This window comes from Oreochromis niloticus, linkage group LG20, assembly GCF_001858045.2.
Source record: "Oreochromis niloticus isolate F11D_XX linkage group LG20, O_niloticus_UMD_NMBU, whole genome shotgun sequence".
NCBI classification, from domain to species: Eukaryota; Metazoa; Chordata; class Actinopteri; order Cichliformes; family Cichlidae; genus Oreochromis; species Oreochromis niloticus.
In genome coordinates this window covers 24,431,205-24,449,259 of record NC_031984.2, presented here as the reverse complement: position 1 = coordinate 24,449,259, position 18,055 = coordinate 24,431,205, and the positions used below count along the sequence as shown (strand labels likewise).

Here is an 18,055-nt window from a genome sequence, read left to right as displayed (position 1 = left end):
ATTCCATATCATGCTGTATCTCTGTGCATATTAATTATTATTATCGTTGTGCTATACAGTTATGATATGCCCCTTACTATGTTTTACTACAGATATATATGTATATATATATATATATATATATATATATATATATATATATATATGTACATGCCTTAATGGATAGAGTATGTTTAACTTTTCATTTAAATTTCGTGATATGGGCCACAAATGCAGTGTAGACAGGCGGAAGTGAATCCACTATTGTCAAGTGAACACATGTTATTATTCTGTCATTATCATGTCCTCTGTCAAGGAGCTGAACACAGCTTCATTCAGGTCTGTCTGGAACACTACAAAGGTCCCGTTGCATGTCGGGTACAATATTCCTTAAGCGTCTAATGCGCATGCTCAACAGTAAAAACTCCATTATTTTTTGCTCGGAATTTGTGAGAAAAAAAAAACAGTGGGCAACTGTGAACTGGGGATTACATGGGCCGTTATGGTTGTCGGAATATATTTGAAAGCTCCACGGTTTAGCAGAAGAGAAAGCAAAACAACGGCCGGATAGCTGCAGACCGGGAGCGGGACATCCTTCAGTCTTGTCGGGACACTCCACAATCAAGTAAATTTCAGTCAGTTAGCTGACTGGCTAGCTAGCCTAGCTGGTTGCAGCGTTAGCTCCGAGATCCCAGGCGCAGTAAAATGAAGCGTTATTGCCCTTTGTTTTTAAGTCGGACTGGCAGACGTTGTATGAATGCTGAGAGCTGAATGAGCACACCGCTGCGGGAATTGGATTACACAATGACTTATTTTGCGCTCATTTATTAAAGTATCAGCCGTTTTCAAAACATTATCTGGCTAGCCCGTTTGCTAGCCAGCTAACTCTTGATTCTCCCGCGAGCCAGAAAAGCCAAGACTCCAAAACTTCGCCAACACAGAGCCTGACGCAGAGAAAAGGTTGGTAGGACCTGCTACTATTGACGTTAGCTAACGGATATCAATAAGTAAAGTGTGATGTAGGTATCCGATTTATAAGAGGTTTTTTCACAACGCGGTATTGTGCGTGGGTCGTATGTTGTTACTGCAGCTAACGGGCAAGAGTTTTGTATTGGAGTGTTTTGTGCGCCTGACAGCTGTCACGACAACACAGTACAAAGTAGGGTAGCTTGCTAGCCTAGCTGTTAGCCTGGACGCTAGCTGCCGTGTATGAGCCGTGTACTTTGTGGGATGTTTTTTCATACTTTACGCAATTTATGATACAAAATTAAGAAAAAAAAGGATACATCAGTTCAGAGCTATATTAATTGCTCTTTCATGTGCCAGGGTGTTCGCTTCGGAGTTGGTTGTTGCAGCTGCTTATACTGTCGCTAAACACTGAGTAAACTACGGGCCTAGGCAAACACACCCTTCTACTTCAAAGCAGCTAGAGCTTACTCTGAAGTTCTTCTGGAGAAGACTAATACATCTGATGTAGTCGTTTTTCAAACACGCTTAGATCATATCAGTTACAGAATAGGTTTATTGCACGATATCTTTACCGCGGGGGTCGCTGCCAGATTACATAATCCACCTCCACCTTTCTTTGCAGGCTCTCCACCTTCACCCACATCCCTACTCTGATGTGAACTGAACTAATAAATCTGCAGGAGTCATCCTTTAAGTGAGGGATCTGCCTCATAGCTGAAGAAAGTCGAGGTGTTTGGGCAAGTCAGGTTTTACTGGCAGTGTGCTTCTAACCCACCAGCATGTACACTGGACAGTGGATACTCTAGCCAAAACAGATCCTGGCTTCCCAAAGATGACAAGGTATGCAACTTTCTTTTTGTTTGTCTTGGTATTACTTTTACATTGATAATAAACCAAAAACCTTTCTTTTGCTGTGGCCACTCCCCCTTTTCAACATGTTTACATCACATTCATTCTCTAGGGGCTTGTATTATCTTCAGCACAGACATAAGAAAAGAAACTGCAGGGTACTTTCCCAGAACTTTTTGACACACAGATGATAGCTAAAAAGTAAAGGAAATGATGCTGAATTAGTAGAGTGGAATTAATTTGCAGTGCTTCCCTTGTTCATGCTGCTTACTTTAGTTCAGATCTTGGCTGATTTCATCACCACGCATAGGGTACATTTTGTAATGTTTGATATCCGACATCGATATTTGATGTTGTGTAATAAGCTGAATGTGACCTCAACATTAAGCATGCAGGTTGGTTGAAATAAAACATTAATGATCGCAAGATCTTTACTGCAGAAACATTCACCCATCTTTTGTGTTTACTTTTTTCAGTGACTCACTCAGGCTTAGTGAACTTCCCTGATACTTGCACAATATACAGTTAAATGAGGAAAGCTCTTTCAGAAGAGAAGAGCAAAATTTATTGTAGCATAAGCATGACAAATTGAACTATTTTTCCAGTTAGACTCCAAAAAGTCCCAGATGAAAGTGGTGGGGATGAGTAAGCATCTGGTTCATGGAGGCTTTAGTATAGATACCCTTGACAACCCGGATAATGTAGAGATAGCAGGATGAGGGGGCAGGATAGATGGCTTGAAACCCAAAATAGATGCTGAGACTAAACAACTGTTTCCCCCCTTTTAGCATTGGATGTTTTTTCGCGTGTGCTTAAGTAAAGTTGTGCAGTAGGGGATACCACAAGGGTTAAACTTTCCTTAGAAGCAGAGTCCCTGGGTCCACTCTTGACAGGCTGAACTGTTACTACATGATACCTTCATGTTACCCCCCTCCTTATGTTAAAAGACAAGATGTGTTAACACTTCCTGCTTTTTAAGGTGCTGGCAGGCTACAAAATGATGGGAGGCAGTGATACTGTCAGTGGGGACAAGGATGGGGTCCACACCACTGCAATACACGTCCCCATCGGCTGGCAGAGGAGAGTGGAAGGAGGGCAGGTACTCTATGTCAGGTACGTTGGTTCCACACACATGAACTTGCTGATTTTTAATAGTTGGGCAACAGATTTTGAAAGCACACCATGAATAATTGTTACATAATGTATTCTTGAAAAATGACAGTACTGGTTTTGCCAACAAATTTTGGGGGATATTACCTGGCAGGATGACTGCAGTTTTGGATTCGTTTTTTGAAGTTTGTTTCTAGCTATAGACAACAAAGAAGACAAGAAAATGGTTTTTTTTGCACTTTTTAGGAAGTGCAAAGCGAGTAAAATTAAATGTATTCATTTTAATGTTCTATTTATTCTGGGGAGCACTTATTCTGGTTCTATTTATTCTTATTCTGGTAGTTTTAAATACTCATCTATTCAAGCATACCAGGTCTTTGTGAGGGCTCAAAAGCAACTGACAGATTTAGGCTTTCTATATATATATATTATGTTGTTTCTACCAAAGAGAAACATATTTTTTTCTTTGTTATCAGTCGTTCATCCTGAAGATCACCTAAAGACTTCTTTGATTTACTGCAGGTGTGCTCCACTCCACACTTGCCCTCTTCTTTTGCTGTGAAAGGATTCCCCTTGCCTTAAAATACTGGGTAGCTGAGGCAGAGAAAAAAGTATTTTCATTTGGATACCAATATTTTTGTTGAACAGTGGTTTGGATCATGCTTGAATTTAGACATAAAATATGACATTATAAATATGAAATTTTGTATTACTCATTACTCATACTTTTTAGCCACTGAGTTGGAAAGAAACTTGGCTGAAATTAACTGTTCACTTTAATGTTAACCATAACCTGCGTTACTAACTAATAACCCATCTAATGCCAGACACCCCAGCCCTGGAGCAAGACTCTGAAACTTTGCCTTTTTTCAAATATACCCTGATTGAGACTTAACGATTCACAGGAACTTATGCTATATGTTGCTAATTCTCCATGGAATATTTTTTAATTATTGGGCCAGTTTGTGCATTTTACAGGTGTAGAAGCACCACAGGAGTGGATTTGTGTCCTTCAGACTCTCATATGGGTCAGCAGTGTTTGCAGATGACACTAGTGGTTTCTGTCATTGAACTGGATTGAATTAAACCTTTTTTTAATAATTATCTTCTGCACATTCGTACAGTCAGGAGGGAAACTTTTACTCCTTGACTGGGAGTCTCAAGCCTGTAGCTCTCTTGCCCTTCTCCATTAGCTCCCCGTGGCTCTAACCAGGAAAAAAACACAAACTGCATGAATGTTATGATGGAATTGAAAAATGCACAAGTAGTTTATGTTTATCAGCTGACACCTTACTCCTAGTTTTGCTGAACCTCACTACCAGTGGCTAGTATGGATGTAGACCCATAAATGGCTGGTCTCTCAAAAGTTGTTCACGAATGACTTTGTTGATATTAAAGGTTGGCAAACGCTTTCCTAGAATGAACAGTATACATGTCTCTGCTCTGAGAGCTGCAGCTTCAGCTTGAGGCTCAAATTGATTTGGCTCAGCTGCACCATAATGATGCCTTCAAATGATTCTTGAAAGGAAAAGTTCTCTGCTGCAGTGGAGCCTTCTGTGGCATCGATGCCTTGCGATTATGTGTCACGCTCAATTTTCTTCTGGCCTTGAACAACTCCTGTCATACATCATTGTCCACCCCTTTACACTCTACCCACAGTTGCATTTTTCTGACATTTTGCACTGGCTGGTGTTAGGTTCAGAGCCAGGACAGCGTTTGTGCTTTAACTGTGTCTCATTTGTTACAGTTTCTCTCTGCCTTCTTCCTGTAGTCCCAGTGGCACTACCCTGTCCAATCTGGAAGAGGTCAAGACCTATCTGATGACTGATGGCACCTGCAAATGTGGCCTCGAGTGTCCTCTCATCATCAACAAGGTGTTGTCAGTCTGTCAGTTTGTTTGTGCTGTTGATTTGTGTGTTTCTAGTAAGGTTTGGCAATACACAACAGTTTTAGATTTAATAAGCTCTGTGGTGTTAATCTCACTCTCATTCTTGTGTGAGTGTGTCAAACTTGTGGACCACAGCTAAGCAGCTGTTGTACATTTTTCCTAGTCGGCATGGAGAATACTTGTAGGAAGCATGTCTAGTTAGATTTGTCTGTTTAACTAGTCACAACAAATTGATTGGGACACAGATGTCTGCACAGGGCCTCGCTTTCACCCTCTGATAACAAAATTTACGTCATCCTGACCAAAACAGAACCTCACATACTCAAGGGAAGCAAAAACTACTGCGTAACAGTTGCATAAAAGTACAGAGAAAATCTATTTACATATTCTCCATAAAGTTTTGACTGAATTCTGTCTAATCCTCCTTTTTGCTGTCGTGCAGGTTTTCAATTTCACAGTGGGTGTGAAGGTGGAACAGCACAGCCAGCCACTGGGCAAAGCAGAGCAGGACATGACCAAACTCTGTAATCATCGCAGGAAAGTGGTGGCAATGGCTGCCCTGTGTCGCAGTATGCAGGCTTCACAGCTGCCCTTTGCCAACTTTCATCATCCAGGTAACCAAGGTGAGCACTGACATGCAGTAGGTTTGAGGCATGGTACTCATTTATCAGTTTGCTCTTAGATAATATCTAATAAAATAAAAAAACAAACATTTTAAAGAGTGATACTTTTTTTTCTTAATTTCTACATATTTCCTTTAAAAGAAAAGCTGAAAATCAGAAAATGCTGAGTTTTAATTTTTCTTTGAATAAAGTCTCTATGGGTGATGTTGACAGGTTCCCCTCACAGCCTTTAATGTTGACAGTGTTGTGTGCACAGCAGTAACATCAGGTAAAGGACTTTGCACACATTTCACTATTACCATGATTGTAGAACCAATTAAAGAGGAAATTTCATTTATGAAATTAAGAGGCTGTTATTAATAAAGTGTCTTCAAGTCAGCCTTCAAATCCAGTTCCTTCTACCTCACCACTCTACTCTCTTGCACTCTGTTTCGATTAGTAGAATATCAGAGAAACTCTAACAGAATCCACAATGTTTCGATGCAATTTATTCCACTTTAAGCCACAGCCTTACACACATGAATTTGCATCCATATTATGGATCACATGTGTTTGACTGTGAGATGCATGTGGGAGTGGGTTTGGCCATCTGCATGAGTAGCCAGTGACTGCCGGAAATCCTGTGGGAGCTGGTGGGTGTGGTTTGAAAGGAAATTTGTTGCTTGTAGATCTTTTTGTGTTGTTGAATGCAGCAGCTGTCAGCCACACAGAATTGAAACTGCTGTAGTATTGGTGTCCTTTCACCCTAAGAACAGAAGAGATTCAGGAAAACGATGATTTCCAGTTCTGGCGTGCTTTGTTTCCTCCACTTTATTGTTTCTTATTTTCACCCAAAAACTGTTCGTATTTTGGTAAAAATCAGTGTTGAGACACAACTCTCTTCAATTCTGTTAAAAATTTGGGTAAAATAGGAATTATTTGAATGGGCAGAGCTGCTCTGACTCAAGTCATGTGAACTGGATATTTTAGTATGGTGTTATTAGTGTTAACACTCCTTGTATACACGACAAGTCAGAGAAAGTCACATGGTGTGGTGAGGAGCAACTGTTGAACCAGGCCTTTCCTATGCACTCTGTGCAGTTATATTCCTTCATTAATGCACATCTGTGCATAAATTCTCTCATTTTGGTTGGTTAGATAACTGCTCACTTTTCTCTAGATTATTTAATTTTATATGGTTTTGGTCTATTTTGTATTGCAGAGCTTGGCCTCCATTCTGATTATTCAGCAACCATTGGATAACAAAAGTAAAAGGGTCTTCTGCACATATTAGTTATAATTTCAGCGTTTGATTTTTAGAAAAAAACAAATTGCACACCATTTACCTCAGTTACTAAAAATTGATTGTTTAAATGCTTTTTACAACCTGTAACAACAAATGTATCGAAAAACCTAAATAAATGTCACAATACATTTTTAAGCAATTAAATTGCACAAAATTGACAGATGTAAAAAAATTTATGAATTAAAAGTCATGCAAATTTATATTTAATTTTTTTTGGTCAGACTGTTCAATAAACACTCCTTAAAAAATGAATTTTCTGGCAATTATATCACAGTTCAGACATTAAAGGGAAAAGAAATTATGGCAGATTTGTCTTTCACAATAATTACTCTGTAATTTAGCATTTAGCAGTCTCGGGAAAATGGAGTAACAAGCTGTATTTTTTCTTCCCACTTCCAGAGATGAGCAATCGGGTGGACGGTCGTGATGCAAAGGGCGAATCCACAGAGCGTGAAGAAGAGGACCGTGGCATTTTCTGTCCCAAACTCCATCCAGTCCCAGCTCGACCCCAGAACAACCTTCACCCAAATCCCTGCACCAGTCCTAAATCCTCTCACCATTTTATTTATCCTTACAATGGCTCCTCCTCTGTCCTTCACCCAGCCACAAACTCTCACTATCCACTAGATGTCTTTAGAAGACTTCACCATCCTGCTTTCTCAGCATCTTCCAGCTCTTCCTCCAGCTCATTTCCAGCGTACAGCACCCCCCAGAGGTCACCCCGTACTCCCACTCCTCAAAGCAACAGTCAAGGTCAAAGAACACCTAAAACCCCAGAGACTCCCGTTTCTCCTCGGCTAGGACCCCTCTCTTCACCTCCCCCCTCGTCCCCTGTTACCCTTGGTGGAGGAGGAAGAGGAACACAGACTCACCCTCATCATCCTCATGTTGTAATTGTGGGAGGTTCTACCCCACCCTCCCTCTCTCCCTCTGTCCATAACATGTCTATGTCTCCACACCAGCGCTCCTGCCACCCATCAGCTTCTCCATCCTCTCTGTCTGAGCAGGGAGGAGGCTTACCAGCAGCAGAAGGAGGAACGCTGATGGGAAATAACTTGCCTCAGAGGAGGAAATCTACCTCTTCCTCTCCACACTCCCCACTTCCCAGTGGCTCCCCAAACCCCAGCCCCCAGCTCCCCAAATACAAGCTGGAAGACATCTTGGAGCAGTTTAAGAACTCAGGCAATAGCAGCACTAATAATCACCACCTCCTAAACCCTAATAATCCCTCCTTACTGACCAACCAAAGCAGTAGTAACCCTCATGGTCTTTCCTCAAAGCCCTCAAAGACTCCAACCTCCACTGCAGGATCACAAGTTTTTGGGTTGAACTCTGCAGGGCCCTCTAGTTTACCTCTGGGGCCATATCTGAACCACCACCATAGCCATCAGGGCAAGCTGCCACATCCAGCTTCTTTCCCTGCAAGTAGCCTCCTCTCTGCAGCTGCCAAGGCTCAGCTGGCTAACCAGATAACCCAGGGCCAGAGCTCAAATGTGGCCAGCAACGCAGTGACCTTGGCCTCTTCTCTGGAGGTCCTGAAAGAGGCACAACAGCAACAGGCATCAAAGGTAACAAACAGCACTTTACATAACAGCCACTCTCCCTCCTCCATTGCTTCTTCTAGGCTTCCCCATCCCTCCCTTGCAGCAGCCTCCACTGTTTTCTTTCCTCCATCACACTCTCTGGTCCAGTCCCTGGCTTCCTCCTCATCCCATCTGCCACAATCAGCAGAGCGTAACACATCGTATAGGAAGCGGCAACGTCGATCTCCCACAGTCCTCAGCATGCTAACAGACACCAAGCAGCTCTGTAATGGGCTGCGGAAGACCCCACCAGAAGATGCTGTTTCTGCTACAGTTATCAATCTTTCCTCCTCGTCCACTTCATTCCCCTCCTCCTCCTCGCATTCCTCCTCTACCTCAGCTGTGCAGAATCAGAATGCCATCATGTCAGATAACCATCATCAACTCCTCTCTGGGCAGATGCCCAGGTTCCCTGCTCCTCGACAGACGGCACAGCTTTCCAGGCCTCTGCGCCCAAATGAGGCCCTGGACTTCACTACAGGACCGACACCCACAGCCACCCCTCTTGGCTTGGATCCTCCAACCCAGCCTTTGTCTGCCCTGTTACACCTGCTCAGTTTGCAGAATGCGCAGGCCACAGTCTCAGCATCCAGCTCTGCCTTAGCTCAGTCTGGATCTGTGTCTGTTGAAGGAGGTGGACACACTAATAAACAGAGCCCCAAGCAGTCACCTTCATCTCCAACCCATCAGTCTAATGTCAGGGACTCGCCGACTCGGTCACCTTGCCGAACAGATAACACTAATTCTCCCTCATTGAGTCCACAGCCACTTTCTCCTCCTCCCCCCTCCTCTCAGTTCACATCAGCGCAGTCTCATCTTCATCCTCAGTCCACTAAGTCAACTCCTCTTCAAAAAGATTCTTCGTGCACAGTGTTACCAAACTCAGATTTCCACAACAGCAGCAGCCCATCTCAGCAGACACCCCCATCTTCCTTTGGCAAGCATCAACAAACCGATAATCACATTCCTTCAGTAGATCCTGCTTCCCAGTCATCTTTACAGGTTGCCTCACCTCAGGACACTGTCACAAGAGAGATTGTTAGTAAGAACGAACCTACGTCAGTGGACCTTAGTCATCCTCAAGGCAGTGTTCCTGTAGGGGTATCCACTTCCCCAAAGCCTCTAGATCTTAGCAACCACGTCCTGGCCATTCTTGCAGCATCTTCTAATGTTCCCCAAGGGGAGGGCAACTCTTCCAGCCATACCTCTGATGTTGAGATGTCTTCCCCAGGAAATCAAACTGCAGGTGAGGATGTTATGCTCATGCTTCTAGAGTCTCTTTCTGACAGTCTGTGGGGCACTGGACTTGGTCCTTTTGTTCCTCCCTTGGTTTATGCTGTCTAACTGGACAGATTGATATCCCTAAATTTTAACTACTTGGTTATACTGTGATAAACAAATGGTTCCTTATTTTTTTGAGCAATATATGTCAAGAACAAGGGGTGCATTATTTTTTTCTTGTTGCTCTGAATCAGAGTATGCTGTTGTTAACTTGTAAAGCGAATGTAGCATTGTAGTTGGGTATTATAACTGATGCATACCGTCCAGCACGAGATCCATATAAAAATGTGTTGAATGGTTAGTCACTTTAAACAGATTTAAATAATTGCTGTTTTTCCCACAGGAACGGAGGAGTCTGAATTTGGGGACCCAAAGATCTCCACATTGACCAAACCTCCAGCCACCAGTCCCGGGCTCACTAGCTCTTCTCGTCAAGGAGAGAATCACAGTCCTCCTAACCCTTCAGCTGTAGGTGACTCAGCCACTCCTTTAAGTCTGGCAGAGGCCTTTCCCTTCATGAACCAAGAGCAGCTGCTCCAGCTGCTGTCGTCTACAGGAGGAGTACCATCTGTCCTGGACCCCACAGTCCTGGCTTCATTGCCCCTAGGGGGCCTTTGGTTGGGAGGACAACATGCACAAGTACCTCCTGCCAGTGTTGCACCGCAGCCACCACATAATCTGTCAGACCAGCAGTCAGAGCAGCAACAGCAGCAGTTACTGATAACACAGCAAGAAGATGCACAGCAGCAAAACCAAGACCAACAACAAAAGCAACTGCAGATTAACAACAATCATCTGTTTCCCTTGTTACCCCTGTTGAGTGGTGCCCAAGGGGAGTTCCCTCTGAACCTTTTAGGGCTGCTGAATCCACTTCCAGCCCCAGCGTCGGCCCCTTCTGCAGGGCAGGAGGCTGATTTGACAGAAAAACCCAACCTTCACGCTCTGCTAATGGCCTCCTTGTTGCAACAGCAGGCTTCCTTGTTACCTCTATCTGCGCTGGGTCAGTTGAGCCAGGTCAGCTTGGAAGTTCCTATCCAGCAATCACAGCAGATCTCTACTACATTGGAGGGCCTCAGTCTGGATAAGACCTCTGGCCTGCTGGACCCATCAACCCTAACTGGGCCAGGGCTCTTGGAGGTCACTCAGGGCCTCCTTCCTATTCCTGCAGGAGCTGAAGGCTCTATCCAAGCCCTTCAGTCTCTACTCATTCCCGCCACTCTTCCTCCTCCCTCTGCAGCCTTCCTGCCCTCAGCCCTGCCTTGCTCACTGCTGCCCTGAGCTCTGCTGAGCTCCACCCGCCTCCCAATACCCAATTAGCTCCTGCACAGCAAACCCAACATACCCAACCTCAGGTACGCTCCCGATTTCCTATAGCTCTTTCCTCTGAGGTCATCCTAGTTTCCCTTGGAAAAACTATAAACTCATTTCCTTAACTCCTCCATTGTTTTTTACTGCATTAGTTTCCAAAATTTCTTTCCTTTTTTGCTACCCTGCTTTATAATGAAACCCTCACACTTTACAGTTGGTTTGGTTACAGTCTTTCTGTTTTAATGTACCCATTGGCATGTGGCATGAATGGATAGTTTTTCATCCTGTTTATAGTTCAAATATATGAACATAGTTACTGTTGAGTGTTTTTTCTAAGAGAAGAAATGCAATAATAATAATAATTATAATGATGATGATGATCATGATCATGTGTGAAAAGGAGTGGGAGGTGTTCTTTTCAGCCTTTGCAAAAATGCAGTGTCTGCATTCTCCAAAACTTTTTTTAAGTTTTTTTTTTTTTATACTGAAAGTTAATATATGGGAAGAATTTATTTATGTCTCCTGGTTTTTTTTCAGCCATACCTTATTTATTTTATAATTCATTATCTAAAACCCCAAACCTTTATATTCACTTCAGGTACCCACAGATGCTGGTGTTGACACGCTCATACCCGTATCTCTTCAAAGCAAGGACAACCCCATCCTCCAACAGTTACTCCCCACTTTGCTGAACCCTGCTATATTAGGTGAGTTCACACACACCCTGTATTATACGTCTTTCTCATTGTTTTAGGAATAAATATTATTTGCCTTTCAGTGTTAAACTTTAAACTCTGCAGGGACTCTGTAGCAGTATTTTCTTATACACTGTGTATTAGTGTATTTTTTGCTTTACAGGAGATCTTCCTGGCCTCACAGGCCTCCATAACATTGTGGGGATTGGAGCAGGTTCCATTCTCCTACCACCAGTCCAGGCCTCTGCTTTGGGGATGCCACTGCTACAGGGCCATGATGGAGCAATCAACTTACTCAACAACATACAGGTACATACCTAGCATGAAGTCTGGAGAACACGGCATTTTTATCCTTTCTTTGCTGTTTATACTAGTGTTAAGGATTTGCTGTTTTCCATAATAGCCTTCCTCTAGCTGCAAACACCATGTTGCATTTGTTAATAAAACCCTAAGTGGGTAAATGTGAATGCATATGTGCTACACAAAATAATGTGCCGCAATTTGAGAAATGGTGTTTCCTAGATTCACTAAAAAAAAAAGTTTGTTTTTTTTTCATCAGTGAACTATGGTGTCCAAAAAGTTAAGATACTAACTTTTTTTTTCTAGGAATGACTATAATGTTTCAGCTATAGAAGCTGCAGATTATATCAACTGCAACATCTGTGTCATAAAGCTTCACTTTTGAGGATCGTGTTGTTTTCTATAAAATTTGAGTTCTTCTCATAATGTATCAATACTTTACAGATGTTTTCATTTATTTTAAAAAAGTCCTGTTGTGTTTTGATCTGGAAGCGTGTAAAAATTGTTTCTTTTTTTTGGTAAGTGAAAAATTAAACCCACGTTCAGACAAGTGTTACATTATACACACTGAATTCAGTATCATCAGATGTTGAAAGATTCAGATTTGTTTTTCTCCTGGATCCTTTAAGAAAATCTAAAGACAATTTAAAGTTGAATGTTCATATATAAATGGAGGCATTTTTGCAACAAAGAGAAAACACATTTTAAATTCTCTAATACTTTCAGGATCTTTGAAAGTTACTTAACATATCTTTTTCTTTTTGCTCCTCCAGCTGAACCTTGCTCCAGCCTCAGAAGGAGAGAAGCCAGTATCCTTGCAGGAAGCTCAAAGCCCTGCCCCACAGGAAGACATGCCAGCCAGTCAAATCACTCCTGAAGTGATCCCAAGTCCTGTTCCAGCTCTAGCTCCAGCTGCTGCCCAAGAATCCACTCCAGCCTCTCAGCGAGGATCTGAGGGCAGATCTGTCATTGATCCTTATACTTCTTTCATGGACACGATTTATACCTCTTTTCTTCAAGTCAGTGCTAAAGAGCAGGAAGATGGGGCCCATTTGGGGCCATCTGACCCCACTTCACCCTTCTGTGCCTTACCTCCAGTTTCTTTTCCTGTGGAGCACCATACACCGTCCACAACTGTCCCAACTCTGCCACAAGCAAGTGCCCCAGTTTCCCTTAGCCCACGGCGGGCTTGTTCCCTACGCAACCCAGACTTATCTCGACTTAGTCTGGAAGCAGCAGCCCATTCTCCAGCCCAAGGGACACCCAAACCCACTGAAGATGGGTCTGTGTCCCCCTTACAAAGGAAACCAGTTATGGTAGAGGGACATACTCACCCAGAACCTCCTCTTCCACCTATATACTTGGAGGAGGCCAAGACAGACTGTGCTGGGCCTGCTGCATCTATGTGCCCTTATGTAGATCCAGGTGTGGATAGGCAGGGGCATCTTCCCCAAGTAGGGTATCTCAGTCCTGGGGATGAATGCAATAGTAGGCCCACTGAAGAGACAACTGGGACATTGCTGCACTCTGAACAGGGAATGGTGAGTGCCCGAGTCTTCTGTTTCCTTTATACTCCAAGGCAAAAATGTTTTTGCTTCTTTTAGACACCAGAATGTGGACTTTAACAATGGTTGGTTATAGACTTTTGATGGATTTAAGTAGCTGAAATTTAAAACAATTATGCATGATTTAATCATAATAACCTTGTAACATTATTTCTGGTTACACAAAGGACCAAGCAGGAGCAGCGGGTGGAGCCAGAAGAGGAAGGAAAAGGAAACAAACGTAAGATTCCTTTTAAGATGGTTAATTTCTCAGTTGTACTCGATACAGAAAGTTGCCTGGATAATTCAATTTCCAGTAAAAATCAGAGTGCCTCACACATGCAGTTCTATAATAACTGTCCTGTCAGGTGTATTTGGCATACAGTAGTGCATACTAATGCGTTTCTTACTTTATCAGGCTTCAGAATGTGTTAGAAGACTTCAGAGACGTGGATGCTACAGCACTAGAGGAAACCAAGGCTACAGTAAGACTTGTCTCCCTCTCGATGACTCATGGATTTATTGTTCTTTATCAGAAGGGCTGGTTGTTGTTTACCTCTCACCAGTTCTGTTCAAATGTTCTTAGTCAGACTCTGCAGTCTTAAAGAAGGGCCTTGTTTTCCCCCAGCTATTGGTATTTGCTGTTGTTACTTTTCCACAGTTTGGCATGTTTTAAATGACTATATGTGACTTGCATGTTAACACACTTTGAGGTTAACATGCATGGCTTCTGGTGAAAATCCATCAACAGCTGTTGAGTTGGCAGCACTGAGACATGTACTTGTTAAAACAGTCTGTAGGGAAATCTGAAACCTGGTAACAAGTGGGTCCAGAGGCCTAATCAGACCCAAGTATCAACAAGCTCTTATATTTTTATTTCTTCTCTGAGTACTGCAGAAAAGAATTAATAGATTTCCTGTTTATTGATCCTATCTTAGACATTTGATCTCACAAACTGATCTCCACGAAGATTCAGTCATTTACTTTGAAGTGAGATTTAACTTCAGTAGAGTTATTGGTCACAGTGCTCATTGCCACACATCATTTGTATGTAAGGCTGGAAACACAAGTAATCTTTTGACACCTCGAATAAAACTTCATCATACACTACATCTTTTCTTGCCCAAAGTCTGTATACTGTGGAATAGGCACTCAAAACCACACAGAGGAAATGGCATAAAAGTAAAATATGTATTCGTTTTTGTTTTGTCAGGTGAAGAATGGAAGAGAGGCACTATAATATGAGTGAATACAAAATGTAATAAAGTAACACTATATAATGAGTAGAGAACCAATGATCGATAAGCATTTGTCACAGAGTCATGGTACTTGGGGCTGTTTGATATAACGATATATCAGATGACGATATAAAAATGTTTCATACTACGCTATCGTTTTTGTTTCGTGGTGTCGCGAAATAAAATAAAAATAAAACGCAAAATAAAAACACTTCACGTAAGTTGAGCTGCCCGAGATTCACAGAATTTACAGAAAATGTTACATTTTTGTGATTTATATCGTTGTCGGAACTATAGATGTCTTATATCGGGATATGAGATTTTGGTCATATCGCACAGCCCTAATGGTACCGTTAAAATCCTTTGACTTAGGGCTGTTCGATATAACGATATATATCGGATGACGATAGAAAAACGTCTGTCGTTTCATTTTACGCTATCGTTTGTTTCGTGGTGTCGCAAAATAAACTGTTTACGGCAATATTTTTTCATTATTTTGATGGTCACTGTAGTGGCTATATTAATTTCCTAAAGTTCTCTCTTTCTCTTATGTTTAATATAACCACACTACAGACGGACAAGCGCTTGTTTTTATGCGTTGTCGTTAGCAACAACGACGGTAAAACCACCTCGTGTCCGCTTGTTTATTTTCCACATAAACCTTTCACAATAAAGCTCAAGATCCTGTTGAGACTTTTCAAAATAAACTGAATCACGTGAAAGATGCAGAGTATTTACGGATGAGAAGCAAAAAAGAGCCGTCAGGTGCTAAAAAATAAACCTTAGACTCAAACGTTAGAACAGGCTTTTCCCCGCAGCACGCTGTGTAATAAATACTCACAAAGAAAACGGCGGCCGTTACAACCTATGTCTAAAAATGTATCGTTTCATGCATCAGTTAAAACACTCGACTCCAGGTACGCGACGCCCAGCTGGAAACACTTCACGCAAGTCGAGCTGCCCGACATTCACAGAATTTACAGAAAATGTTACATTTTTGTGATTTATATCGTTATCGGACGATTGATGTCTTAATATCGGGATATGAGATTTTGGTCATATCGCACAGCCCTACTTTGACTCCTCTCAAAGCTGCTAGCATGGGTGTAAAGAACAATGAAGCTAATATAATGCTATTTGATGTCTTCATTAGCATCAAATAGGTGGTGTGCAGTGAATCCAAGTATTTTAATTTGTTCATCCTTGAAGTATAGAAATACCACAGTAATGACAATGCGGCACAAGAAATGCCACTAACAACCAGCATTTAAGAAAAATATTCAGCACTCTTGGGTGTTAGGGCCTTTCAATATCAGATATAATATCAGATAATATAATGTCACGTTCTTCATTAACTGATTGAGTTGTTGATAACTGTAGAAACTGAAACTTTGATTTTTTTTTTCTGAATATTTGTAAAAGGAGAGCTCTTAAAGTCGTGATTTTCCAACAACAAGACATGAGGGGGGCTTGGTTTGTGCAAGCTTGACTTGCAGGATTCAGTGTAAAGGATTTGCTGAAGGGAGCAGTTTCTGTTTGGTGCTGTGAGTCTTCTCAATGATTGTGCAGTTCTGACTGCAGTGCGAAGTCATTCCACCACTGGCAGCTGCAAAGATATGAGCCTGATGTGACTCTTCTCTCACACTCTCTCTTGTTCCAGACAGCACTGCTGAAGCCTGAGAGGTCAGTGCGCGGCAGGCGGCGACGAGGCGCCAGGTCTCAAAGGCAGTGATTGGTGGAGGGTGCCATCATTCAGAGCTGTTCACCAATGAAAGGCAACCAGATGCCTCTATATACCCCTCCATCTCTCCAACCTCATCACTACTGTTTTAGACCTTAAAAAAAAATCAACTGCACTAATATGATGCTGTCATGTCAACCATTGTTATGGCAACCACTATGAACAGATAGGAGAAAGATCTAGTCTGAGTTTATTTCAAAAGGTGAAAAACATGAAGAGAGATTTTGTGGATACTTTTTTCACTTGTGTTTTCTCTTAGGTCACAAAATAATGGTTGCGTTACATTGTGAACAATGATCTGTCAATTAGGTTGGTGTTAGAATTATATCAATGAGAAAACATGAAAATAACAAACGAGTAATGTTTTCTCTTCATCAGTGTGTTACTGTGAGTCAGGACGAAGCCCATCTACTTGAACGATGCTCTCTGTTGAAAGTGTGTCTGTACACGTGTGGATGAGTGTGTCCTTTTATGTGTTTGTGTGTGTGTGTGTTGGACAACAGTGCTGTTGCTGAGCCCCCCACTGTCAGGCCGTTTTTCATTTCAGTGAGACCTTGTCTTTTTAGTAAGATGAACGTCTCTTTGTGCTTGTATTTTAGAGAAATGTTCCAGGTTTTCAGAAGGTGCTGAAAGAGACTACAAGAAGGAAAAAAACTTGACTTTTTTTTTTTTTTCAAAGTATGATATAACCTTTATGTGGGATAAACCAAGGAACTAGTCTGGTTTACTCAATCAGGTTTCTTAGGTAGTATATATCAGTGGCTGATTACAAACAGGAAAGTTTTTCATTGAATATAATTTCACATATCATGTGAGATGTATTGGTTTCCATGTTAAACCAACAGAAAACGTTAATTTGAAGTTGTTTTGTACAACCTTGAATCATGTTGCAATGCTCCAGGGTTCCCAGTGACTCTAACCATACTGATGTTTGTAAAAATTGCAAAACAGGCAACAAATCTAGTGCAACTCATGAAACTCACGAGTGCCGTTTGTCATAATTTGGCAACCCATTTACATTTCAGATGCTGTGTTACTTGACGCTGTGAAGAATTACATGTAGCTCTGGTGACTTACATGGGATGAGACCCAGCCAAGAGATAAGTCTATTGGAAAAAAAAATAAAATAAAGAGGCTTAATTTTGAAGTTAAATAGGAACCAGGTGTTTACAGAAAGTACTGTATGTCCTTTGATTGGATGAATGGATGGCTGGAATACTTAAAACACAGAGAGCGATAATGTCTTATGTGGATCTGTTGAGTCCGTGTGTTACTGTGGATTTGGAGTGATATCCTTGCTCTGTCTCCCCCGTCACTGTTTGAGCTCTCCTCCACACACTGCCCTGCCCCTGAGAGTACTGGCATCTCTAGCTGTATTTAAAATAAAATAACAAAAAAAAGAATAAAGAAAAGTGAAAAAGAAAGCAGATTATGCAATTTCTACACTTGGAGATTTGTACATATGTACAGTTAATGTGTTTTATTTTGATTTTATATTGTTAGAGAAAGATGAGAGAAAACAATGAATTGTGAATTTTTTCTGGGAATTGTAATTAAGTATTTTTCTCATTCTACCCCTTGCTTTCAATACTTATGTTAAAAAAAAGACGATTAAATTGTGGACTGTAGCTTTCTTTTTTTATATGGGAGTCGTTTTTTATT

General features: G+C 41.7%; 1 protein-coding gene across 4 annotated transcripts; it reads left to right on the top strand.

The window, feature by feature from the left end:
- The first annotated feature begins 371 nt into the window (after positions 1 to 371).
- On the top strand, positions 372 to 17,844 carry mbd6 (methyl-CpG binding domain protein 6). 4 transcript variants are annotated; one of them, XM_019349799.2, is made up of 12 exons: positions 375 to 939; positions 1,571 to 1,788; positions 2,777 to 2,910; positions 4,679 to 4,781; positions 5,238 to 5,418; positions 7,103 to 8,271; positions 11,474 to 11,582; positions 11,734 to 11,879; positions 12,644 to 13,411; positions 13,603 to 13,655; positions 13,833 to 13,899; positions 16,313 to 17,844. In XM_019349799.2, the coding sequence occupies exons 3-12, from the start codon at positions 2,795 to 2,797 to the stop codon at positions 16,382 to 16,384; spliced, it is 2,784 nt and encodes a 927-aa protein (XP_019205344.1). In that variant the 5' UTR covers positions 375 to 939; positions 1,571 to 1,788; positions 2,777 to 2,794; the 3' UTR covers positions 16,385 to 17,844. The 4 variants fall into 4 exon arrangements, 1 of the variants encoding a protein (XP_019205344.1); XR_002057713.2 differs by lacking the exons at positions 11,734 to 11,879; positions 12,644 to 13,411; positions 13,603 to 13,655; positions 13,833 to 13,899; positions 16,313 to 17,844 and adding an exon at positions 9,911 to 10,919 and having other exon boundaries at positions 372 to 604; positions 7,103 to 9,532; positions 11,474 to 11,522; XR_003215425.1 differs by lacking the exons at positions 11,734 to 11,879; positions 12,644 to 13,411; positions 13,603 to 13,655; positions 13,833 to 13,899; positions 16,313 to 17,844 and adding an exon at positions 9,911 to 10,919 and having other exon boundaries at positions 372 to 939; positions 5,238 to 5,409; positions 7,103 to 9,532; positions 11,474 to 11,522.
- Positions 17,845 to 18,055: the final 211 nt, after the last annotated feature.